Source organism: Passer montanus, unplaced genomic scaffold, assembly GCF_014805655.1.
Source record: "Passer montanus isolate IOZ18808 unplaced genomic scaffold, ASM1480565v1 scaffold121, whole genome shotgun sequence".
Lineage (NCBI taxonomy): Eukaryota > Metazoa > Chordata > Aves > Passeriformes > Passeridae > Passer > Passer montanus.
Genome location: NW_024358834.1, coordinates 1204376 through 1230888, shown reverse-complemented (window position 1 = coordinate 1230888; position 26513 = coordinate 1204376). Strand labels below are relative to the sequence as shown.

The 26513-nt window shown below is 47.4% G+C and overlaps 1 protein-coding gene across 3 annotated transcripts in view; it reads left to right on the top strand.

Annotated features, from left to right (window-relative positions):
• The window catches only part of LOC120497104 (WT1 interacting protein), an 82260-nt gene that overhangs the window by 15316 nt on the left and 40431 nt on the right, over positions 1 to 26513 (top strand). For all 3 annotated transcript variants that reach the window (XM_039698169.1, XM_039698170.1, XM_039698171.1), the window contains one exon: positions 15110 to 15211. In XM_039698169.1, coding sequence (XP_039554103.1) covers positions 15110 to 15211 — 102 coding nt within the window. The remainder of the gene's footprint in view (positions 1 to 15109; positions 15212 to 26513) is intronic.

Sequence of the window (26513 nt, the reverse complement as noted above, 5' to 3'; positions counted from 1 at the left end):
TGCATCTGTGTTTTCTAGGGTTTTGCCATTTCAGTTCTGGACCAACTTGAAATGGCAAATGTTTGCCATTTCAAGCGAATGTTTTGCCATTTCAAGTTGGTCCAGAACTGCCAGCACCAGGGCTGAGCTGAAAGTGGTATAAACTCACTTTGTTTTTAATTTGAGCCATTTTCATTTTGATCAGGGAACCAAATTATAAGGGCCCGGTGAGGGAATGTTAGGTCATGAATTCAGTTTTGCTTGTACATGTTGTACATTTGGTTGGGAGTACAGCCACAATGCAGTGAGATGAATGAGAGTGTGCCCTTCTCCAGAGACAAAAGCTGCACACCCAGGTGACAAGGATGTGTGAAATATCTCCCTAAAGAGTGGACATTAATTCCTGCTTTGAAGGAAGGTCTGGGAGCTGGATGTGCTGCTGGTGCAGGCTCAATTGTTCATACATCATTTCCTGCTGGAACACTACTGTTCTCCCTCCCAAAAAATAGCCAGAAAAAGTGTCCAAAAATTGTCCAAAAGGGTCCAATTAGCCTGCAAATCAATTGCTGTTTGAATTTTTTGGACCATGCAGCTTGCAGTTTCTCACCAAGCAGTTGACTTAAGTCAACAAAGTAGGTGTTGTCTCAGGGTCTGAATTAAGACTGACTCCAGGTCCAGTGTGACCATTGGGGAGCAAACAGTTGTGCTCATGTGCGTGCTCATCCTGCAGCCCAGGGCAGGGCACAAGCTTGGAAGCACCAAAAGGAGGGAAGAAAGGAGATAAGGATGTTCTGTGCAGGCTGGAGTATAGAGATCAGAACAGTGACAGTCCACAACAGGAATGACATAGTTCAGATGTTCTCTCAGAGAGCTCTGTGATAGGTCTTGAAGTGGCAGGTGTGCAGGGGACAGTTTGGAGCCTGGGGACAGCCAGGATTTCAGGTCTGAGCTGGAGGTGCTCCTGCTGTCAGCAGGGGAGGGCTGGGTGCTGCCTGGGGTCTCAGCCTGGCTGCAGAGGACAGGGAGCAGCAGCTCCTCCCTGGCACTGCTGTGGCCAAGGACAGGGAAGGGATGCGTGTTCCTCCTTGCACAGCCATTCCTGCCAGCCTGAGTCACTGCCTCCACTGCAGGGTAAAAGCTCTGGCTCCACCAGCTGAAAACCAATGGGGAACAACTATTCTGAGTGAGCTCTTCAGGGTTGTTTTGTTTGGTTTTTGTGTTTTGTTGGGTTTTTTTTGCTTTGCTTGAAGAAAAGTCTCTCTTGCAGTGGTGGAAGACAACCAGAGAAGACATTTTGTGACTGGTACCAGAGTGAGGCACAGTCTGCTTTAATTGAAGATCAACAATGATTCCTTCTCTAAGAGGGACAGTTAGCTCCTCTGGAGGAATTATAAAATCCTTCATCTATCAAAGGCACCAGTGGGAGAAGCAGGGGATGTGCAGGCACCAACTCTGTACTTCACTCTTAACCTTACAGAGAAAGCACAGTAGAGAGTTTCATCACTGATTTGGTAAAAGCTGCCCTTATTTTCATGGATATAATTACAGAAGAGGTTACATTCATCTGCAAACAAAGGCTCTAGTATTTTTTTTAAAGCAGAAATAAATTTTAAACCCCCCCAACAACTAAACTAATTCTTTTAGCTAGTTTTCAAAAGATAAGTTTTGTGGGTTGTGTTAGTTGCTTTGTTGGGTTTTTTTCAAGGAAGCATTGAGGAACCCATTTCTTGGTGAATACAGTGAAAGGAGAGATTCCAAAAGGGCTTTTGTGCAATTAAGGGAATGTTTGCATTAGGTTGTGCTGCAGTGATTTAACACATGAGAAGGAAAATCCCAACTGAGTGATTTACACATGGATCTCAAATGTTTTGATCAAAGGTCAGACTCAGAAATGCAGAAACTCAGATTTATGCTTACTTTTAAGTCCAAAGAGAATCCAGTGGGGAGTTAAATCTCTAAGTAGGCATTTAATGTGTAAATATTCACAGGTAGCTCTTTACTTAGCCATGTCATTTTGCTGTGAATTTAGACAGGGCCAGATTTACTTGGAAGCTGAAGTCCAGACTCTGCCAGTACCTACAACAGGGGAGAACATTTCTGTAGACTGAACTGACTTTGAATATTTCATATAGAAATTCTGCTTTTTACTGGCTTACAGGAGTTCTAAAGTGGGTTGAGAGAAGTGAAAAGGGGTCAGAAAAACTGGCTGATTTTTAAGGCTTGCAGTCTCCAGGTTCAGGAATGGTCCATCCTGACATGCAGAAGTGGCAAGAGGCCTGCATGGGTGAGCAAGGGGTTCTGAAGAAAGAAATGGAAAGGATATGTGTAATATGTGAGGGGTGGAAGCAGGGACAGGTGACCTGGGGGAATATCAGGAGACACAAGGCTCATCTGGAGCTGACCCTGGTGAAAGACAGGGAAGTCAGGAATGACTTCTGCAGGTGCTTCTGCAGGTATGTGAGAGAAAGGAAGATCAGGCAAAACATGGTCAGGGGTGCTGGGTTGGCCTTCTGTGATGAAAATCTCGGGGATTAGGGAAGAGCAGTGGTGCTTGATCTCATCTTCAGTAAAGCTTTGATGCTGTCACCCACAGCATCTCTCTGGACAAACTGGTGAAGTACAGGCTGTGAGAGGGACTGAAAAGTGGCTGAGCTCAGGTGTGACCAGCAGGATGAGGCTGAGTTGGAGCCATTCACTAGTGGTGCACCTCAGAAATCCATGTTCTGGAGTCAGTAGTGTTGGACATCTTCATTAATGATGGCGGTGATGGGACAGAGTGCCCCTCTAGCCAGCTTGTGGATTGTGCCCCCACGAAGCACTGCTTGATAGACTGGATGGACGTGGTGGTGCTCAGCAGGACCCTGACTGGCTGCAGAAATGTGGGAATGGGAACCTCAGGAAATTCAGCACAGGGAAAAGCCAAGTCCTGCATGTGGGGAGCCACAGCCTCACCCAGTGCTGGGAGCAGCTCTGCAGAAAGGCCCTCTGGAGTCCAGGCTGGGTGTTTGGCAAAGGAAACAACAGCAACTGGAGCTGGAGTTCAGGCTGATGATCATGGGCACACTGGAGCTGCCTGCGTGTGCTGGGTGCCCACGGGCTTGGTCCAGCCTGTGTCTGGGCAGTTTGCCCTCAGAAGCTGTGTCTGAGCCAGGGGCTGGGGGTGCTGTGTGCCAGCTTTGGGTGTGGGTCTCCTGGGGGGGACACTCCAGCTCCCAGCAGTGCTCAGTCTGCTGGGAGCCTGTGGGGAGCTCAGGTCTCATCCAGGCTGCCCAAAGGCAGCCCCTCCAGTGCCCACTTCTCAGGTGCATCCCCTGAATCCTAAAAGGGCCCCAAACTGCCACCTAGTTCATAATCAGATGTGAATTATCCTTTCTTGCTTGTGTCATGGTGCTGATGGGAGCCCCTGCTGTGGCAGCAGGGAGGACAGCACTGCCATTGCACTGGGCTCTCCAAGGACGGGGGCACAGGCAGCAGCTGAGGTGGAAAGGGTTGCCTCTCTTCATCACTTCTCTGTTTCGCTGAGTGTTTTAATTAAAACCAGATAGAGGAAAATTTCTCACAGTGTTTCCAATTTTTAGTGGTTTCACCTGCTGTTGAAAATTGCATCAAGACATAATGGTAAAGGGATGATGCAAAGAGGAATGAATGCTCCTTTTAGTGGCTATGAATAGAGCTTCTCATATCAGTTAAGTGTTGACTTATAATTGTGAAAAGATTATGGGTTTCTGTTATTTTTTAGCCAGTCCTCTAACATATAAATTAACTAACATTTCATCACTTCATGTAACCTTTCAAAATGGAGGAGGGAGTTTTGGCTGATGAAATTCATAAGATCACATTTATTTGGAGATGTTTACTGTGACTAACAAAATGAAAAATTACCCTTTTCTACATGCTCACTCTTTCGCTGGTTATGCAGTTCTTGAGGAGGTGATTTTTGCTGTTTTTCTAGAAAGACTTTTAAAGAATAATTATACCAGGGGAGTTTGCTTTTCAACTGTGCTATAGTTGTATTTTTGTGAGAGTTGCTAGAAATTCAGCCACAGCTCCTTTGCTGTCTCATGACTGTGGGTGGTGGAGCTGATGAGTTACTAAACAAGAGATGTTTGGGTGTTGGGGTGCCAGGAGTGGGAGGGAAGAGCATCTCGTGTCTTGTTCCTCACTTGGACTGGAGTCTGGCATCCAGCTTCTGGGAAACAGAGGCCATCTTCCAAAAACCATCCTAAAGAGAGGATGCCTGTCTGTCTTGGCATGGGGATGGGGGGTCGGGTGAGCCTGCAGAAGGCACCCAGTGCAGTTCTGGGGACTCCTGTGATGTGTGGTTGTCTTGCAGTGCTGGGTGCAGCTGCTTTGTGAGGACCAGGCTCAGTGCCAGCGCTGTGCACAGGGATCATTAGCAAAGAGAAATCCTTTCCCCCTCAAGCAAATTGCTCTTTGACAGGAGCCACTGAGGCCAGGGGGGTTTCCCTGCTTGCATCTCAGTGCCAAGTGCTCTTGCAGGACACTGTTCTCTGCTTGCAGCAGCTGAGCACTGCGGCTGAGTGGTGCAGGCTCCTCTGCAGGGCTGTGGCTGCAGGTGCAGTGGGCAGGCTGTGGGAAGAGCAGATGATGCCAAAACCCTGCTACAGGTGGGGGCTGCCTTCTGAGCTCTCCAGGCTCAGCTCATGTCTTGGACGTTCCTCCCTCAGTGCCCAGGTTCTGCAGAGCAGCCAGGCACTTGTGTCATTGGTCTGTCTGTGAGAACAGGAAAGGTGGGTGGCAAAAAAAAAGTGTGCTTTTAGACACAGTCTGCCAGCTCTGCCTGCTGGTTTGTCACTGGCTGGGAGAGAGCTCATAACTGAGAGCATAAGCAGATTCAACATCATGTGCTTCTTAGCCGGGTGTTGTGACCATACCCATTTCACACCTTTTTCATCAGAGAAAACTAGCACTCTGGGTCTCCCCCTTTCTCTCTCCCCCTTTCTCTCTCCCCCTTTCTCTCTCCCCCTTTCTCTCTCCCCCTTTCTCTCTCCCCCTTTCTCTCTCCCCCTTTCTCTCTCCCCCTTTCTCTCTCCCCCAGAAAGGTGGGTGGCAAAAAAAAAAGTGTGCTTTTAGACACAGTCTGCCAGCTCTGCCTGCTGGTTTGTCACTGGCTGGGAGAGAGCTCATAACTGAGAGCATAAGCAGATTCAACATCATGTGCTTCTTAGCTGGGTGTTGTTACCATACCCATTTCACACCTTTTTCATCAGAGAAAACTAGCACTCTGTCTCTCCCCCTTTCTCTCTCCCCCTTTCTCTCTCCCCCTTTCTCTCTCCCCCTTTCTCTCTCCCCCTTTCTCTCTCCCCCTTTCTCTCTCCCCCTTTCTCTCTCTTTCTCCCCCAATTTCTGCCCTTTTATACCCACTTTGCTCCTGTTTCATGTCAAGATGACAGTCTAGGTCAAAGTAGGGGAAGAGGGATGGTCCTGGGTGTAATATTTGTGCATTTCTGAATCATTCATTGATACTGCTTGGATGTGGATCAAGTGTGTGTTCACATTTGTGTCGAATTAGCCAGACAGACCACATACCCTGGAGTTCATTCCAGCTGCTGGAGAGCAGACTGTTACCTGATCCAGCACTGACAATACCTGATCCAGCAAAAAGTCAAAGCAGTCCAGACAGAAGATACCCGACCTAGCAGAGATGAAGTTTGCTATCAGTACTTTAACTGTGTGGCCTCTTTTTCTATGGTACTAAGAGTTGTAAAGCTGGGTTTATTCAGGTTCTGGATTTATTCAGGTGGTGGAATGTGGCCTCCTGTGCTGCTGCCCATGTCAGTGGAAAGTTCAGTGTCAGTCTGAGGGAGACCTGTCCACTCCTGCAGGTCTGGGTGGTGCTGGGGGAGCCAGTCCCTGAAGGTGAGAGTGGAGCTCAGGCCCTCTCATGGCTGTGGGAAGCCCAGAGTTGCCCTCCTGCAGGAATCATTGCAGACAGGAGTCTGACAAAAGCCTGGAACAGCCCCTTGCCCTCCATAGGTCAGCCTTGGAGAGCAGCTGAACACATGGGCAGCGTGTTGATTTTCTAACTTTTACTTTTCCCCCCCAGTTGAATTCACAGGCAGGAAATGAGCCACATCTACAGCATTGAGTGCTGATGTTTCCCAAAGGTAGAGGAGGCAAAATTAGAATATCCTGTTTACATGTCGTTCAAGCTGTATTTGACCAGCTGTCCCAAGGGTTTTCCACTTGCTGGATCAGGACAGGCTTTTCTTACAGTCTGAGCATCTTCCTGTGTGACTGGAGGAGCGTGGCTGTTTGCACTGAGCACCTCCCTGGGCCCAGCCTTACAGCTGCACAGGAGACAGCTTTTCACTGTCACCGAGGTGGGGAAGCTGAGGCTTGCCAGGTCCTTCTGGACTAAAGGTGGGAGAAACCTATGGCAAATTACTTTCTGAAATGGTCATTTCTGTACCTTACAGGAAGGTACATTCCTCCTCCTGATGTTCTCAAAGCATCCTTGAATCACTGGACTTGAAATGTCTGAGAAAAATCTTGTTCAGAGGGTTGAGGTGACAGATTTTTAATTCACTTTTTAGCTTTTCTTAAGTGAATAGTTCAGTCTTTCTACATATTACCTTGGTATAATACCTGCCTATATGCATGTTTGTGTTTGACCAAACCTATTTCTGGTTCTGGGAATGCTGAAGAACCTCCCTGGGGCAGGTGTGAGCTGTGGAAGGTGTCAGCACGTGTGTGGGGTGGGTGCTGGCACTGTGGGGCTGGGAGCTGCTGAGTTTGTAGCAAAGGTGGTTACGTAATTCCCTGCCTTTTCCAGACTGTCATGCTCGTGCTGGAAATAGACAGTTACCTAAGAAAATAGCAAAGTGCACCTGGAAACTTTTAGACTAGTCTCCTTGTTTAATCATGAACCCATTTTCAATACGTCGAGGAAGGCAGCTGTAATATATGACCTTTTTCTGCCATACATTAGAGTGGTGACTCACCCTGCAACGTCAGAGAAGGCAGTGAGCAGGCTCCAGGCTGGGCTGTGCAGCTGAGCTCTGCAGCTCTGACGTGCTCTGCACTTCAGGGTGTTTGGGCTGCTTTCAGTATCACTGTTCGTACCTGCTTGCACAGATTTCTGTAAGCTGAATCAATTGAAATTGATTCTGTCTTTTCCATGTCATCTCAGAAGGTTTTTTGTCTGAAGACCACAGGGGTGTCAGCGACTTACATTTAATATAGAAAAGAGCCAAGACAAACTAAAGGTGACTAAGATCATCAAAACTGGAAAAGGGGGCTGGTGCAGTAGGTTTTGTGACTGGTTCTGTACTGTGAACACTGTCACTTATACAGAAAAAATTGCAATACGTAGATAAATGTACTATTACGGAAAGACAATGGCCATATGAGCTCTAAATATTTAGTTTATTGTTTATTTGCTGTACTAAAACTGCAGGGCTGAGCCCTGCAGATGGTGTCAGTCATTTCATGCTTCAGAGCAGTAATTTCACGTTCTTTATGAAGCAAGAAGCATCTCGCCCCAGAGCTCAGGTGATCCCCAGCTGGTTTAACCAGCAACTGGTATAAATTGCAGTGTCCACAATAATTAAAAGCCAAGTAAAAGTTTTTTGGAAGCTCTCTTCTATCACCCTCTGTGAAGTGCCACTGCTTCTGTTGCCCATAGTACTGGGATGTGCAGGGTGAAGCTCTGCCCTCTTCCTTGTCAGTTTGGGTGTAGAGCTGGGCTGGATGCCCCTGGTGCTTCACACCAGCTTCCGAAGAAGGAATTTGCCCAGGAGCACTGTGGAGCTTCGGGTGGTGGTATTTGATGAGTCTGGAGGCAAGCAGGAGCGTCCCTCGGTTCTGCTGGCTCTGGGAATGTGTGCTGGGCTCACCGAGACTCCTCCTCTGCCAGCAGCTGGACCAGCTCCAGTGTTTGGCCATAGCCTGTGCTCCTCTGCTTGTACTACACTGCTGGAAATCCAACACTCCTCAGTTGGCTGCATTATAAATGTGATTACACTCACAGGCAAAATAAGTGTGGTTTGAGCTGGAGGGCCTTGTTGGCCTGATGCCTTTGGGCTGTAAGAGGGCTCATGTCCACAGCAAGACACTCAGGTGTTCAACAGTGGAGGGGCAGTGGGACAGGAAAGTCTGATTTACAGGCTTTCCCTCCGAGTTATTCATTCCCCGTGGTGCCCTCCTTTTCCTCCCCAGCTGTATGTTTCCTTGCTTTGACAATCCCAGTCATCACAAGGTACTTTTAGAAACAGGATTTTTTTCTGTCTTCATTCTTGCTTAGTACTTTGGTTGCTGAAGTTATTTGCAGGTCCCCTTGTGTTGTGATTGTCAGTGCGAGCATGAGCCTTGAGCAGTCAGCTGAGCTCTGAATCCCACATGAAGCAATCCAAAGTTGCACAGCCCATGGAGCAGCCAGGGGAGCTCCTCTGTCTTCTGCTTCAGTGCCTCAGTGGCAAAAGAATTTTCTATAAATGCCGGATAAGGAGTATGGATTACCCGGAGCTGCTGTGCACTGAATCAAGGCAGAGCAGCACGTGAACATTTGTGAAGCGAGAGCAGCAGGCCGGGTTTGGGCGGGCCCTGCTCGGCCTTGTGCCGTCGCTCTGAGGGGGCTCTCGCAGGCCCCAGGGTGAGCCCCGCACACGGTGCCAGGCGTTTCCTGCTTCAGAGCAGTCATCGCACATTCTGTGCGAAGCCAGAAGCATCGCTTTGGGCTTTCCCTGTGTGACGGGGTGGCTCCACTTCAGCAGCAGCAGAAGCCCTCCAGTCTGCAGTGCTGCTGATCGGGGCTGGGCTCCCGTGGCCTCTCCCCCGCAGTGCTGGCCTGGAGCTGGTTTCATTCTCCAGCACGGACATGCCCTGGCCTCAGAGCTGCTGAAACAGGGAGGGTGGCATTTGTGAGTTGTTTCTGTGGCCCTCCGTGTTCCCAAACACTTGCCCATCGCCTCACCCTGCGAGTGAAACTCTGGAAGGGTCAAGGACAGAGCAGGAGAGGCAGCACCTGTGGCTGCTTGCAGAGGGAGCAGAGGTGGGCTGAGTCCTGCTGGCACAGCTCATCCCTCAGGCAGGTAGAGCTTGGCTCCTGTGCTCTGAGCAGCCATGTCATTCCTGGAACTGGGCCTTCTGTGTGGCCATGACCTCTCCCTGCTGCTTTATCCCACGCGGGCCTTGTTAAGCAACAGTGGAGGTAATGAAAGTTTTTCCAGAACCTAGAACTTTGCTTCTGCAAAACTTCCAGTGAATGTGAACTTTGCTGCACTTGTAACCAAACATAAATTATGTATTTCAAATTTTGATTTTTCTGAGTAAAGTTCTACACACACATCCCTCCTGTGTATTAATTGAGTAAAGCCTCCTGTAGCAGGCAGGCACTGAAGTGATGGAGATCTTTTTAAGTCAGCAGATGCATATCTCAGGGGCCTAAATAGTTTATTTATTATTCCTTGAGGACGAAAGTAAGGTTGAGGGCAATCTTAACAAGGTTTAACAGTGACAACAAGACACTTTGCAGTCCACAGGCTGCTTCTTGCCTTGCTGTGCTTAAACTGTGATTTGTTGGCCCATGTTCCTCCAGCGTGGTGCACTCCAGCACAGTCACTGCAGTTTGCACATGGGGACTTCCAGGCTGGAGTTGGGATTGTGTTGCTGGATGGGGTCAGCTCCTCATGGCTCTTGGATGTTGGGGTGCCAGGTGTGGATGGGCTGTGGCTTGGCAAGAGAGTCTAAAACATTTACTTGAGCATTTCTCACTTTCCTTAACCTGTTATTTTCAACCTTAATTCAAGCTGTGGTGTATCCTGCTCTTCCCTGGGGCAGAGGTAGTGCTAGTAGCTTAGCCTGGCAGTCCCTCCATCATTCCTAGCACAGGATGTTGCTGCTGAGCATGTCCAGGTATTTGTTTATAACTTGTATGTACCAGATTTCATGTTAGATACTGAATCCTTGGTCCATGTGCAAGGTATCTGGCAGGCAGCAGATGAAAGCCCTGCGGTGAGAGCTGCCCATGGTGGCAGGGCTGGGCGGGTTCCCTGGGCTCCTCCCTAGCTCTGCCCCGTGCAGGTGCCTCCTGTCTTCTCCGCTTGGCAGGAGAGTCTAAAACATTTACTTGAGCATTTCTCACTTTCCTTAGCCTGTCATTTTCAATCTTAATTCAAGCTGTGGTGTGTCCTGCTCTTCCCTGGGGCAGAGGTAGTGCTAGTAGCTTAGCCTGGCAGTCCCTCCATCATTCCTAGCACAGGATGTTGCTGCTGAGCATGTCCAGGTATTTGTTTATAACTTGTATGTACCAGATTTCATGTTAGATACTGAATCCTTGGTCCATGTGCAAGGTATCTGGCAGGCAGCAGATGAAAGCCCTGCGGTGAGAGCTGCCCATGGTGGCAGGGCTGGGCGGGTTCCCTGGGCTCCTCCCTAGCTCTGCCCCGTGCAGGTGCCTCCTGTCTTCTCCCTGCCTGGCTGGGGGATGACGTGTGTGTCAGAAGATGCCTTCTGTGGTGTTGGAAGGAAAGGAGCATTTTTCTCCCCTGAAGTCACCTCTTTGGTCCAAGCTGCCTGGGCCCAGGAGGTGCCCTGGAGCTTGGCAGGTGCTGCAGCAGCAGTGGCACAGCTGCCTGGGCTCGGGGCAGCTCGGGCTCCTCTGCTCGCCTGGCTTCTTAGCAGAGCACATCTGACAGGTACAGCAGCACCTGTGCCATAGATAGGCTGCAGGTGTGGGGAATCTTGTGTGTGGGGCTTGTGTAGAGATGGTTTTCCTGTCTGAGAGAAGAAAAGGGGATTTTGCAGTGGCCCAGCATGATGTTCATCCGCCCTTTTCCCAGAACTGCAGAGGCAGGGAGGGAGTCATCTGTGCCATGTGTTAGTTGTTAATTTTAGCTTTACCATAACTCTTGCTGACAGGGCTGGGTTGTTTCCTACTGTAGGCAGCATGTAGCAGTTATCCTGGAGATACGGTGGGGCTGCAAGACAGTGAGGCTGCAGCTCACCCTGGGCTGTGGTGCTCAGGCTGTGCATTCTCCCAGCTCACACAGCTGCTGCCTGCTGGAGCTGAGGCCACGTGGTACCATTTCTCTTGCATTCGTGCTAAACTTTTTAGGTTATAAAAGGATGGCTTCAGGCACAGGATGAATTCCACCTGTGTCTGAGGTCAGAGCCTGGCCCAAAGGTGGTTAAATATCTGCCATGACATGCATGGCATTTATCAGTTCTTTTTCCTAATTCTGGCTGCCTGGTGAAGTCTGTATGAAGCAGCAGCCAAAAGAGCATTGCTGGATCTGATGTACAGGTCCCAAACTGAGCTTCTTGTCATGCACATGCTGCTACAGGGAACACTTACAAGTACCAGCAGGCTGAAAAATAGGTTGTTGCTGATACCTTTGTAATGATAATGCATTGCATTTGGTGTCAGCTCTAGAGCAAGGTCACTGAACACATCAGAAGGTCCCAGTCTGATGTGCTGTGCTGCTGGGAGCTCCCCAGGAGCCGTGCCTGATGCTGTGTGCTGTGCAATGCTGGAGGCTTGCTGCCTTGTGTCCAGAGATGATGTCAGTCAAGTGGACTGGTTAAAGATGTGGGGAGCACTGGCCATGTGCTGGAGTCCAGCAGGGAGTCTCTGGGAGCTCCTTCTCTTCCCAGTGCCATTTTTGTTATGTCCTTTGCTGTGCTCCATGTAGTGTTTGTTCAGTCTCTGCTCTTGTTTGGTTCAGTGCTCTGTGAGGGTGTGACCCTATCTCCACCCCAGCCAAGGACTGCTGCTCCTGCCTCAGCCAGCCTTCATGGCAACTGTGAGTAAATGCAACATCTTGTAATGTAATTTTCTGGGTAGAAATACCAGATCTGTAGGAGAGCTGATGACCTGGGCAGAAACAGCAGCTGCTGTGTGGAAGGTCTGGGGCACAGCTGACTGCTCCAAATCGAGCTCTCAGGAGGGGCAAGGAACCATATAAAGGCAGAAGTTGCTCTGAAGTCACGTCAAGGGAAGTGTCAGAAATGAGACACGCTTGCTCTGCAACAGAACATTCTTCATAGGTGGTTTAACAAGCCTTGGAATTAAATCTGGGGAGGGGGGAAAGTGATGTAGCTGTTATGTCAGGGCTTCACAAGCCCGCAGTGTGCAGTCTGGGCTGGGACTGGTGGAAAAGCAGATCTGAGCAGCCCTGTAATCAGGGCTTCTCCTTGGCAGTTATGAGCTCACACTAAACTCACACTGCAGCTGCATATATATTTTCCAAAATACACTTTTGGAATTTTACATACACTTTTTTAGTATGCTAATCATCTCTGTGGTCATTCCTTCCTGCAGTTAATGACTACTCTCTTAGAGAAAACAAGTTAACAAACTGACAGCTGCTCCTAACAAATCACTTGCTTGGAGAGGCCAGTTTAGCATCCACAATAAATCCTTCTTTTAATTCTGATGGTTCAGTGCAGCAATGTCAAAGAAATGAGGTAATAAGTTGCATTTATCAAAGCAGTTTGGACTGTAGTAGATTTGTGCACAAGAGCTCAGAGACAGAATTGCCAGAGTTACAGACTGTGGGTTCCTGCTCTTCTTTGAAAAGCTTTACGTGTAGATGGGAAAACATGGTTCAGTCAGCATAACCTGCCAGCCAGCCAGATTGTCAACAGCTGCCAGGGCTGGCATGAAAAGGTGGGCAAGGAGTGTCCATGGGGCTGGGGAGCTCTGAAGGGGCTTCCTCTGTCCCCACTGCCAGGAGTGGGGACCTGGGCTTGGAGCAGAGCGTGGCGCTGGGGTGGCAGTGGCTTGTTCCAGGTGTGAGCCCGGGCTGTGCAGCCCCTCCTGGGCAGGGCCCTGCAGAGCCCTGGGGAGGTGTGGGGCAGTGAGCAGGGCCCTGGGCTCTGTGCTGCTGCCAGAGGGAGCAATTCCTGCAGCTGCTGGCTCACAGGACACCTCTCCCAGGCAGTGCCACAGTAATCAATACCCATCTCTGATCAGTTAACCTTTAACTCATGGCAAATAGATGTTGTCCATAACATTTGGTTACAAATAAATGAACAGACTTGGCAGCCTTGGATAAGGCAACAAATGTTGTGAAATTCCCATTTCTTCTGTAAGGGCTGAGCTCACCCAAGGGCTGGCATATTCTTAAGAAGTTTGCAATAAACTGATGGATCTGGATGGCAGCTAGTTTGTCTCACTAGGTTTAGCTTGGGTAACTGTTAATCTTAAAGTTATAGTTTTTGCTTCCCCAAATTTCTGAGATCAGGTTTAAGATTTTAAATAATTTAATGGATGTATTGAGTTTTGAAATTTATCATTTGATTTAACAAATGGTCTCAAATGGCAACACTGTGCCAGAATGTTGAGCTAGCTGAATGAAAAGCTAATCTCCATTCATGACATGAAATGAGGGAGTTAAAGGTATAAATACCAATAAACCCTGTGATGTAATGAGCAGTCTTTCCATTTCAGTATTGGAATTTGTAGTACAGGCAAACTGGTTTTTTTAAACTTGCCAGTATCCCAGTTAATCTGATCACACTCCACAGCTCATACTGCTGGCAGTGTTGATGCTGCTCGGAACTGAAGCAGTTCAGTTCTAGAAACGGTGTGTTGCACTGGGCTGGCCTGGCCAGGTTTGGTGCTGGGGTGGCTCTGGGGAAGCTGCCAGAAAGCACCCATGGGAAGCTCTGACACTGGAGAAGTTCAGGGGAGGATGTCTCCCAAGGACCAGAGAGGGATGCCTGTTCATGATATGCTGATCTTCCCCCACAGAACTTTAATTTTTATTTTGCATGTACCTACATAGAATGTGCACAGCAGGGGAGAATTTTGGAAGATAGAAGCCTAGTTTTGTAGTTCTGCAGTTCCCAGGTTCTTAGGTATATTAGCAGTTTTGTTGGTGCCAGTGATTAACGCCAAGCTTGTGCATGCACTTGTAGAAATAGAACCTCAAACAGCACATGGAGGACAGCAGTTTCTTTAGAGTTGTTTGAAGCAAAAAAGATCTTTGTTTTTATTTTCTACTGTAGTATTTAAAAAATATCACCGGCCTTGTCTTGATGGACTGTCCTGCTAGGATTGAATAGAGACCTATGGACATCTCAGGGAAACTTAAAATCAGTAGTCCCAGTTGTGTGACAGGAGGACATGCATTCCCTAGAGCTTAAGTTCTTCTTCCTAGGAATACAAAACCAAAGTGATCCTTGAATCAATTCCCTTCCTTGATTTGAATTTAGAGAGGTTACGCATAGGTACAAATAAATGCACAGGTAAAATACTCTCAAAAAACCAAAATAAATAAATTTTTAAAAAACCCAAAAAACTAAAACAAACAAAACCCCCAAACTTTGAGGAAATACCTTTAAATACTCCCCAAAAATCCCCCTTTGAAGAGCTTACTGGAATCATGACCTTCCCTGTGAGTTTGCCCTGTGTAGAGCTGACCTCTGACTTGTTGGCTCCTGGTGCTTTGGCCTCCTGAGGACTCCATGGGAGTCATCCCTGGCACCCCCAGGAGCAGGGAATGCAGTCAAGGGGAATTTCTGAGCCCACTGAAGCACAACTGGCAGCCTGAATTCCTGTCCTGGGACCAGAGGGAGGGCAGAGGCTTTGCTGTTGGGGTGTGAGGTGCCAGGTTGTGTTGATGAGGTTACATCCTCTGTTCACAGGGAATTAAACAATTACTAGATATGACTGACAGATCCATTTTCCCAGGGGCTTTCACTGCAGGCAAACGTGCTTGGTGTTGTGTTTGTGGAGAAGGCCAAGGAGAAATCTTTTGGGCTTAGACTGAATTGTGGTTTTATCAGTGGTTGTTGAATGTCATGTGATGGAGCACTTTGTTGTGAAGGTCTCACTGAATTACTTCTGGGGCTGGCAGAGTTGTTTGCGGAGAGTGTGTGGATTTCTCTGTCCTTTCTGGCTGCACCTGCCTCCTCTGGGTTCTGTCTGTAGCCAGCCTCGGTCTCCCTGCATCACCAGCAAAGCCTTGGCCCCCCTTAATTTTGGGTTGATTTCCATGCATTTGTTTCACTGCAGCCGCCTGCTGCTCTCTTGGGTACTTAAATCTATTCAGGGTGAGGAGCTCATTGATGTAGGGTATCAATGGTGTTGTGAATCAACAGCCTGGAGCTGTTCTTAGGAGCTGTGGAGGATTTTAACTTTGATTCTCTTTCTGTTTTGTAGGTATTTGTATAAAATGTGGAAAAGGTGTGTATGGAGCGAGCCAGGCTTGCCAAGCAATGGGCAACCTCTATCATACCAACTGCTTCACGTGCTGCTCTTGTGGTAAGTCACGTCTGCCATGCCCTTGTGGCTTCCTTCAGCTACCAGTGTGCAAGGGAGACCTCATCCTGCCTGCTTCCCCAGGCAGAATTCCCACACAAGGCTTCAGCTTCAAAAGTTGTTTTTTATTTGCCATCTGTAAGTGCTCAATGGTGTTTTCCTAAGCAGCAGCCCAGAAAAGTAATGTTTGGTTGTTCGGAGGGCTGCATTTACAAAATGGCTTCAACCTGGCTGTTAGGGGCACTATATGCTTTAAACCACTTGTGTTTATGGAACTGTAATGTGCATGTATCGTTTTTGTAGGAAAAAAAAGGTAAAATTTGTTTGGCCAAAACCATATTTTTGTCACTTTCTATTTGCAAATGCAAGTCTAGTCAGGCATGTGTATTTGTCATTTCTGTGTACGCACGGTGCTCAAAAATTGTTCACTTATGGTTGAATGTGACAAGACAAATAGAAACTGTGTGTTGAAATGTCTTATGCTATTACAAGATTTTATTTTTGTGGGGGAAAACTGGACAATAAATCACTGTTTCCTCCTTCTTAGGACCTTTTTAGGTTTCCCTTTTAATCTGAAAGAGATGTTTCTGTGTGTGATTTGGGGAAGTCCTGGCTTTGCCAGGGGAAATGGAAAATTCAGGGCAGCATTTTCAGAAGTGTGCCTTAAATCAGACGTTATGAACTTAAGTTGGAGAGTTCTTGTCTGTAACTGCTGAGAGCTCACAAATTCCCACCAAGCTCAAGGGAAGTATGATAGCTCAATTTTCAGGAGTCAGGTAACTTTTCTTGTTTTATACACACATCTGGTGTGGTTCCGTAGATATGAAAATATTTGCCTGGATATTGAAGATCTTGTTATGATACAGATACACAGCAAAAGATTTATTCTGAGCAGAATGGGCTGAACACAGATTGTTTCTAAAAAGAATGAATTAAGGATTAGAAAAAGAGTAAAATGTTATTGGCATAGAACCAAATCAGTTGATAATCAGAAGAACGTTGTAAAGTTCACTTCTGGCAGGCGAAGTGTTGTCTGTTCTCCTGAGATCTGTACTGATAAATACTGGTCTAAAGAAGCCTTCAACCTGAATGTAGCATTTAGTGACTTTTCTAAATGACTCTGGACCATTACCAGCTGCAGGGTTGAACCTATCTCAGACCCTCAGGGATTGCTCATGACTTTGCTCAGGTCTGACAGTGTGTGTTAGCTGTTTTACTGGCTCCCAAAGTGAACAGCATCCTGCTTAGCAGAGGATTACAAAATAGGATATCAGATAATGTCTATCCAAGGCATTAACCTAACCTAATTGCATGGGTGAATTCCAGCTTCCTCTGTGGGGCAGAAATGTTGTTTTTAAGGACTCAGGCTGCATGTTTGCTACCATGGGGCTCTGTATGCAGGTCACTGTTCCTTACAGAAATGTGTAAGGGACAAGAAGTGTGTTTTAAAGCAAAATACAAACACAACTCAATTATTTAAACACATAACCAGCTTTTCTGACTGTTCTGGAGAGGTGTGTGTGGCCAGTGTTCACCTACCATGGGACAGCTTGAGACATGTCCACTTGAGGCTTTGTTTGCCCCACCCTTCAGTGCCCTGGAATTTGGTGATTCAGGCACCTTCCCGTGAGTCACCCCAGCACAGGGAGATGCTCCAGGTTGTCTTCTAAGCCTCTCACTGTGCTGCTCTGGGCTGGAGGCCCCACCAGGACAGTTCACCCGTGGGAAGGGCTTGGATTTCCTTCTGTTTGCAGCCTCTGGGATTAACCCTGTTGGCAGGGCAGAGTTTGGGCACCGGAGAGGGGGAAGGGCTTGGATTTCCTTCTGTTTGCAGCCTCTGGGATAACCCTGTCGGCAGGGCAGAGTTTGGGCACTGGAGAGGGTCTCAGGGCACTGAAACACCTGAGCAAAGCCCATCTCAAGGGTGAGTCCAGAGCAGAGCTTTTCCTCTCTGCTCAGCTCTGAAGTAGGATCAATGTGAGCCAGCTGGGAGGAGGGTCTTGCATTAACTCTTTTGTTTCTCACTGTATTTTGGGCTATGCAACCCATGGAAAACTCAGAGTGGTTCAGTACAGTGCCAGTAGAGCCAGGCCCTGGGACCAAGGCATGCAGGTCCTGTCTGTGGGGGCTGCACCCTTGGGAATGGTGCTGAAAAGGCTTTGCAGGAGCTCATGGACAAGCAACCAAATGGAGACTTCTCACAGGACTGCAGTTTATGACCAGGGAGTTCATTTTGTGACATTGCTGGGACCTGTGTGAGAATCCTGAGCTGCGGGTTTGGTGCCCACCTTTAAATGGATGAGAGTAACCAGAGAGGGCCCAGAAGAACTCCAATAGATGATTAAAGGCTGAAGAAAAGCTAATCATGAGAGCTCAGTGTATTTTGGGTATCTGAAATTGTGGGATGGTCATGTGGCTGGAGCTTGTAAGTACATGAACCATAAAACAGCATTAGAAAGTGGTCTCATATGTACTAGAGACAAACACAGGAGAAATCTTTCCTGGAGGCTGAAATTACACAATCCAAATAGGAAATCAAAGACAGTTTTTCTGCAATGAGGATGATTAACTGCTGGAACAAAACAGCAAGAAAAGTGGCAGATTCTCTACTCCTTTGTTTTCAAATTAAGACCAAATGTCCCTTTGGAGAATGTTTTAAGTTGAGCCAAGCTTTAGGTGGGTGATCATTAATGATCTTTGTTAGAGGAGGGGTCACAGCACACACTGGTGCTCCTTCTGAGCCTTTGACAGGAGAGTGGAGAAGCCCATTGGTTCTCTGTGCCTGAGCCAGTGTGTGTGCCATAGCTCCTGTCTGTGTTTATGTGCTGGTTGGCCCTGGCGGGACACCAGGTGCCCACCAAAGCCACTCTGTCCCTGCCTTCCTCAGCTGGATGGGGAAATGAGAGGCTTGTGAGTCAGGATAAGGGCAGGGAGAGCTCCAAAAAATCTATTAACAACCAAATCATAGTAGGATAATGGCAAATAAAAACTAAATCTTAAAACAGGTTCTCCTCACCCCTCCTTTCTTCCTGGGTTTAACTTTACTCCCAGCTTTCTCCACCTCTGCCCTGAGTGGTGCAGGGGGATGGGGAATGGGGGCTGTGCTCAGCTCATCCCAGGCTGTCTCTGCTGCTCCTTCCTCCTCAGGGGAAGGGCTCCTCACATCTTCCTGTGCTCCAGTGTGGGGTCCCTCCCACAGGGGACAGTGAGCTCCTTGAGCTTCTCCAGCCTGAGAGCTTCCCATGGGCTGCAGTCCTTGAGGAGCTGCTCCAGCCTGGTCCCTTCCCTGCTGGAGCCCAGGGCTGCAGGGGGATGGATCTCTGGTCCCTGCTGGAGCCCAGGGCTGGGGGGCACAGCTGCCTCTCCCTGGGCTGCACCCCAGGTTCGGGGGAAGCTCAGCTCCAGCCCCTGGAGCAGCTCCTGCCCCTCTGCCCTGCCCTGGGCTTTGCAGAGCTGCTCCTGTCCCACATCCTCCCTGCTCTCAGCCAGCTGCAATTCCAGGGGGATTTCCTCCCCCTTCCCAAGTGCTCCCCGAGGTGCTGCTGCTGTCCCTGAGGGGCCCAGCCTTGGCCAGGGGCAGGTCAGTCCTGGGGCTGCTGGAATTGGCTCTGTGGACACAGGGGAAGCTTCTGGCAGCTTCTCCCAGAGCCACCCCAGCACCAAACCTGGCCATGCCATCACTACACAAACCAGAAATGCAAGTATACAAGCTCTGCATTGCCTGTCTGTCCTTGTTTTTGTCTTTTTTTCCTTCCCTCAAATAACAAGAATGATCTGAGCTCACCTCCAGCAGTTTTCAGTTTTACTTTCAACTGAGTGGTTGTAGAAAATAAAAGGCAGTAACCAAAGAAAAATAATTCTGCACCTGAAGATATCTGATTTAGATAAGGGTTCAATACTTAACCAGTTACAATTAAAAAATAAATAAATAAAATAATATTTCAAACCCTTGGGAAAAGTTGTGGTTTGGAGACCACTCAGGCTGAAATGTGATAATGAATGATGGAGCCTCCAAGGCCTCATTTCATCACTTGGCAGTGAATGTTTTCAACTCAGCAAAGACAAGTGTAGTTGTGCAGAGAAATGGAAATTCTGCCTGTGTCAGAGCCCTTTCTTAGGCACTTCTTTGAGTTTATTTTCAGTTTCAGTGTGCCAGTTGCCACCTGTCAGGGTGTCATGGTTGAAGAGGGCAGCATGTGCCAGGACAGGCCTTCCCATGCCTTCCCAGGAGCTCCCAGTGTCCTTTCCCCCTCAAACTGATGCCTTGAGAGGCTGACCTAGAACAGAGACTGGATGGAGTAAAGAATAAAGCAGGGATTTATTGGAAGGCCTCAATGGATCCACCTTGGGCAGCACAAGAGCCCAGCCAGGGCTGCACCCAAGATGAACCAAAATGGTCCCAAAATGCACAAGTGCTCACTGTGATCAGCTCTGCTCCATTTGCAGATTGCAGTTCATTGTCCAGTTACAGCTTTAGCCCATGCAGTCCCATCCTTCTTGTTTTTCTCTCTTCAGCCCATGTTGTTTGTGCTCTTGGGCCTGAAACTTGGGTGGTTGTCCTTGGTCTCCAGCTAGAGAAGGAATTGTTTTGTCTCCCAAATCTATGCAGAGAGCTCACCATCCCCTAATATGAAGCTCAGAACTACACACTAAAGCAGCACAGAATCTGAAAAATATAAAAGCTAAACCTGAGGCATCACCACCACTGTTTATCACATCATTGCTGGGGGATTTGTGTTGCTCTTAATTAAGAGGAAACCCAAAACCAGACTCTCAGCTGTGGGCACATCTGTGGGGGCTTCAGCCTCGCCAGTGTAGAGGTGTAAGGATGGAATGGGGGTTATTGGGGTCTCCTGCAGTGAGGATGGTTCCCTCTTTGAGGACACAGATGTAGAAAGATAAGAAAGTATTTCAGGTACACATAAATAAACAGCAGACTTCTGTCCCCTCTAGACCTTTCGGTAAAATCTCTCAGATGGTAAATCTCTTAATTGTCTTCTGAGATTCTGGTAACACTGGGAAAAACCAACAGTAATATATATATTGATTCAGAGTTGTACAGGATCTCCTCAAAAAAAGGAGATTTCACCAGTAAGCTGAGATTAGAATTAAAATGGAAAGGAAAAGTAGATGACTTATTGGACATGTTTTATGTGCTGCTTTTCTGCCTCTCCTTGTGTTCAGTGGGTGCTGGATGCCTGAGCCTTGCTCCTGTAACTGAGCAAGTTCAGCATCTCAGATCCTTGCTCTGTCAGGAGATTTTTACCAAATCTCTGTGAACTCCTACAGCATTCTGCCTAAAGCCATGCTCCTCAGATAGCTTTTTTTCAGAGGTTGGTCAAAGAAGTCTCTTCAGGTAAGGTAGAAGCCAAAGTGATCATATTTCCTGAGATGAAGTATTTCAATGTAGATTTTTATTCATAATCTCTTAGAAGAAACAACTGAAGCTTTTTAGGATGGTTTTTAAATACAGATTCTGTCTCAGCCCTGACATCAACAGAATCTCTTTTAGGCCTTGATTCAGCAAAGTACTTGGATGTGTTTAAGTATGTTACATTAGTCATATGTAAAATTGCTTTGCTGAATTTTAAATAACAGATATTAATTCTGGCAACAACATAATATGTCCCTTCTGTTAAGTATGAAATCTTGGCTTTGGCAGGAGTTCAGTTGCAGATTTTGCTTATGGAAGACAAGAGCTGAAAAATATCTGCCTGAACAGCTCATCATCTAATTCCTCTTGATAGTATTTCAGAGCATGACAGGATTTCTTGAAGGATAATTGCTGTAATGCCAGACTGCTTGTGTGATCTAGGTGCAGGTGAACAGTTGCAGGAATTAATGGACTCTGGTTGATACTCATTAAGGAAGAGAATTTCCCAGGTGCCTTCAGTTTGCAGATCATAATGTCATCCAGTGTCTTTTCAGGCTGAAAATTTTAATCCAGTGGCAATGATGGCAGAAACTACAGTAAGAGGAATCTTTACAATGATGAGTATCAGTTTGCTTTTGTAACTCACAGGGTGTGAGGGAATGAACTTTGCGAAGCGAATGAACTTTGCAAAGATAAAGGTTGGAAGGCTCTACTCTCAAAGCTGAGATGTATTTCACCATAAAATCAGGAACATGTTCTGCTCTCCTCTGTGGAAGCAAATGCTTGAGCATGCCATTCATCTTTAGTTGGAGCTTCTGCTGCTGATTTTAAGGCACAGAAAATCATGGGAAGTTCAACCAGAAGCTTGAAGCAAACTGTAGCATCCCAAGGGATGCAGCTCTCACCTGATGATGGCTGTTGGCCAACCCAGAGCACTCACAGAGGCAGACAGCACTTCAGTTTGGGGGGACAGCTGGTAAAGGTGTCACAGTTTAGGTGATGATGGGCAGTGCTGCTGCCTTTGTTCAGCCTTCACAAGCTCATCCAGGTCTCTGGGAGGGCATCCCAAGGAGGGCTGACAGAGCTGCTGGTTTCAAAGGCCCAAGTGGGACTACCACAGTGGGAGTATTGTTATTATTACCTGAGGGTATGAAGAGCACTTCTGAACCAGCCCGTGCCCCCAGCTGATGGGAAAAGGAAGTCAGTTCGTGGCCACAGTCACTAACTGCCTTTTCACTTCTGTCTGAGGCCACTCAGTGCTCCTGGATGTAGATGTCTATTAATAGGAGGTTGCTCATGTCCCAGAGAAGTTCCTTGTGACACTGGAATTGGTCTTGTGCGTATTTGCTGCCCCAAGTTGAACCTTTGTTTGCTCTTGGTGGCAGTAAGGCACAGAACAACTTAAGGAAGCTGTGTCCCTTTGGTGTATATTTACAGCAGTTGGTGAGTTTTTAAAATACCCAAATTCCCAGTGGAAGGTTCATTTTCAATTTGTATTTGTTCCATCCCACAGTGTATTTATAAGTTTGGCATGAGTTGCTGCATCCAAATTGCACACTGCCAGTACTTGCTCTGTAGCTGCAAATTAAATTGTCTGTAAATGTGACTTTCCCATAAAATAAAACAAAATTCAGTGTCAAATCAGTGACCCCTACAGCGTGTGTCCACCAGTGTTAGAGTTGGTAATCACAGTGGTACAAATGTGTGTGTGTGTGTCAGTCGTTCACCCTTGGTGCCTCATGGCTGACTTTTCACTGGTTTAGTTGCAGGTTCTGTTCATCCTCCTGCAGCCACTTTGTGCAACTCTTCTGGGCATCAAGGAAACGCTGACTTTTCACTGGTTTAGTTGCAGGTTCAGTATCTGTTCATTCTTCTGGGCATCAAGGAAATCCAGCAGGAGCCCTGGAGGGAGCGGGGCTCGTGGGCTGTGCTGTGAGGGCTGTGCAGTCCAGGCTGCTGGTAGCTCGTGTCCGTGTGCGCTCTTCCCTGCCACTGAATAAGCACATATTGCTGGACTGGAGCAGGCTGACACGCTGGGCTTGCTGCTCTGTAATCCTGCCACAGGCACTGCCTAAGAGCTGCTGCTCGGGGGCCAAGCTGAGGAGTGGCTCAGTGCTCTGGAGGAACATCCCTCCTGACCCCCTCAGCTCCAGCCCTGCTCATCCACAGCTCTGGCCCGTGCTTGGAGAATGGAACCTGTGGCCTCCTGGATGTTTGGTGGTTTCCAGGCTGTGACTGGAGCTGGCAGCAGGTCCCCTTTGGAGATGGGATTCCCAGGAAAAGCCGAGCACTGTGCGGAGGCAGAGGTTGGGTGGGAGGAGGATTTGGTGTCTGTGCCGCTGGCTGTGGCTGGTGCAAAGGTGTCTCTGAGACAGCTCCTGCTGCTGCTGCAGGAGGGCAGAGCTCTGCCTCAGTCACTCTGCATCTCTGGGGTGAGTTACAGCCTGTGCTCAGCCCCACACTTCCATCTCACACCTATCAGGCAGATGGATAAAGCCATTCCCAGTGTGTCTGCAGCAGCTGGCCCAGCCCACCCCCAGTGCAGAGCTCAGCAAAGGGAGGTGCTCCCCGTAAAGAGGCAGGGCATGGCAGAAATGGCAGCTGGTTTGGGCTCCCCTGTGCAAGACTCTGAGCCATGACTGAGTCTCAGCAAAGGAATATAATCTTAATTTTAACTAAAAGTCAGACTTGGATACCAGCCCATGTAAGAGCCCAAGTACCTTTGGGTACTGATTGCTGGAAAAATGTTTTGTCTTGATTTGTGGTTAGTCTGATAATATCCCAGGCTTTAAAACAAAAACAATGGGATGGAAAAGGGTCATCAGAAATGCTTGAGATGGGATAGACACAGGAAACGCTATTTAAAATTTATGTAGTTGAGTTTTACATTTTAGGAGGCATTTTGTATTTCTGTGCATTGCTGTCTGTTGTCCCAGGTAGCTCTGGCCCAGCAGGGCACTGATCTTTGTGCTGGGCTGGAAATAAAGCAGCCCATTGCTGGGTCCCTTCTACAGACTGTGCTGTAAATATTATGTCATGAGATGTTTTCAGTTCTGTGACTAACTTAAATTTAGTTCAGCTCTGGGAAGGAACCTGCTTTTTTAGGGGTGGCTCATCTGATTGCTTCACTTCCATGGGGACATGCCAGGTATTGAAGATGCTTCTGTTTAAAGCTTTTTTTGGTTGGGAGAGTGTGTGTCTTGGTACAGTGCAACTCTTTTTAGCAATAGTGGTAGAGCTGGAGGCTCAGCCCCAGGGAAGGGTGGTGGGATCAGCACCTGGCTGACAGGGAACTGAGAAATGCTTCTCCATTTCTGGTGATCAGAGGGCATGTGATCAGTAATTGGCTGGTGGTTTGTCTCTGTCTCCTTGTTTCCTTGAAGGGCTGTAATTGCATTCTGCTATTAATGATTCCAGCATGAAATACATGGCTTTTAATGGGTGGGGGTTGCCTGGCAACTCATGACAGAAACTTTCTTCTGTGTTCATTGACTGACCATAGATGTATTCCTTCCACAACATTTTTGTACTCATAATGTGGAACCATTCACTGATAGCACCTGTGATCCTTTCAAGGGCTGGAAAATACATAAAGTACAAAAAATATACTCTTAACAAGGTTTCTCTCTCTGTTTTTTATTTCTGTAAAAACTCCAAAGAACCGAATCACTTTTTTGCATAGTTTTGTGGGTCTGAAATGTCACCCTGTTGTCTGGAGTAACACGTTCTGGTCAAATTTCCCCATTTCCTTATTGGCATCTTTTATCTGCAGGTCTCAAAGGTCTTCTCTGAAACCCACATCTTTTGGGTGTTTAGTCTTCCCTTCTACTCTTTTTTTTCCTTTCTTACTTTCCCCTCTACTCCCATTTAAAATGTTTTCTTGGAACAAACCTCAGTTTCTACAAAGGAAGAGATTCCCTTGGGCTGTTGTTGAGTTCATCTCTCAAAAGGGAAGAAATCCAGATAATCCAGAACAGAGCACAGGCAAGTCACTGACATTGTCAACAGATGTTTCTGTTTCCATTTCCAGGTTCTGCAATCTTTAATTGTTACCAAAAAACAGGTGGAAGGAAAAAGTGGCGAAAGAATTAATTAAAGGAGAAACACAGAGTTGGTTTCCTGTAGTTCTGTTGAACTGTTTCTCCTGTGTATTTTCCCTATATATTTTGCCAAGTGCAAAAAATGCTTTAGAGTGGTGTCCTTCATCTTCACTCATCTGAAAACTAAACCTTCAAACTAAACTCTGAAATAATTTCTTATGTAATATAGATCATCATCAGTTCTTCAACAAAAAGTCAGTTCCATGTCCACACATGCAATGAATCAGTTTTGTCCTTCAGCACTTAGGGAATCCCTTCTCCTGCCCACACCAGCTGATGGTTTCCTTCCTAGTGCCTGTCTCAGAACATTTTATCCTCATACAAAACCTGTCCATGTGTATAAACACGTTCAGGCTCTTGTGTGTTTAGCCTGTCCTCAAGCCATGTATCACCTGGATCTTCTCCTAGCATTTGGGTGACTCTGCACCTTTCCTTGGTCCTGGAGCTGATCTCACCATTGCTGCCATGGACTGACAAGGTGTGGTCTGTGGGCCACCAGTGCCTGATTGTGTTCCTGGTGTGTTGGGAGGATTGAACTTCAGTTTTTGTCTCTGAGGCATCTTGTGGGAAGTTTTCCATTCCCCATGTGTTGTCTTTTTCTTCTTTGCTGCATTTGCTCTGATGTGTCTGCTCTGCTACTGAAGAATTCAAACTTTCTTTCTATTTTACATCTTTTGTTTCCCATCTCAGACAGACACAATGGATGATTTTAGTCAAGATCTTAACTGCATGTCAGTACCTTTTTCTCCACGAAATAGTGAGCTCCTCTGGCACCATTTGAAATCTTACTGTACCCTGGTAATTTCCCGTTTTGATTTGTTATGCATATCTTTGGCTTTTCCTGGAATTCCCGGTGTCTAAGGCCTGCTGGGAGCTCATCATCCCCATATCAAGGAGTCAGGATAACACTTTGCAGCCATGGAAACTTCAGTCTGTCCTTCCTCACCAGCAAACCTGCTTTTTCAAACTTCAAAATAGTTTTCTATTCTTATTCCTGTTACCTGATTTCCCGCTGTTTCTCGTCTTGGACTTGTTGCTGTTGTTCTCTGGTGGCAATGCAGGGACTGGACCTCTCCTCTCCTGCCAGGCCAGCTCTCAGTCCAGCTCTGCAGGCCCAGCCTAACGAGGACTGGGGCTCTTAGCAGAGGACACAGCATGATCAGGAAATTTGGTATTTGCTGCTTCTGTTGCCTTCACTTCCCGTGCTGTCTGACAGGGGGGCTCTGGCTTTGCTCCTCAGCCATGCCCCCTGTCCAGGCTGCGGTCCAGTCTCATCCTTAATTCTTGTTAACTGCTTATTTCCAGGGACAGTTGTCTGATGGCCTGCAAACACATTAAAGTTCTCACCAGAAAGCAGCCTGGGTTTTACCTTGCAAATTCATTTTACAGATCAAACGTTGCCACTCTTCACCTTAAGGATGCTTTGACTTCTTGTGAGTCTAGAAAAGCTCTTTCCCATAAGAATCTTGCCATATACAAAACAAAGATTTTTTTTTTTGCTAAAGTTTGTCTTCATACTTACAAAATATGCAGTCGCAGCAGACTTCAGCACTCTGTGTTTGAGGCTTTCTTCTGGCAGAGGATATTGGCAAATGTCAGAGGAAAAATTTTTAGCTGAGAGAATTGGTAGGTTGGTGGTCACCAAGGGGTGGATCAGCCCAGTGAGGCAGAGGAGAGGGTTTTGCTCCACTTGCTAAGGTTCCTTGTCCTCTTGGACAGATCACTTCTCCTCTCTGGCTCAGCCTGTGTGGACATAATCCTTCTCTCCTCCCTCACCTGGTGATACTGTGCTGCTTTCAATGTGTTGACATTATATGGAGATCCTGATGTC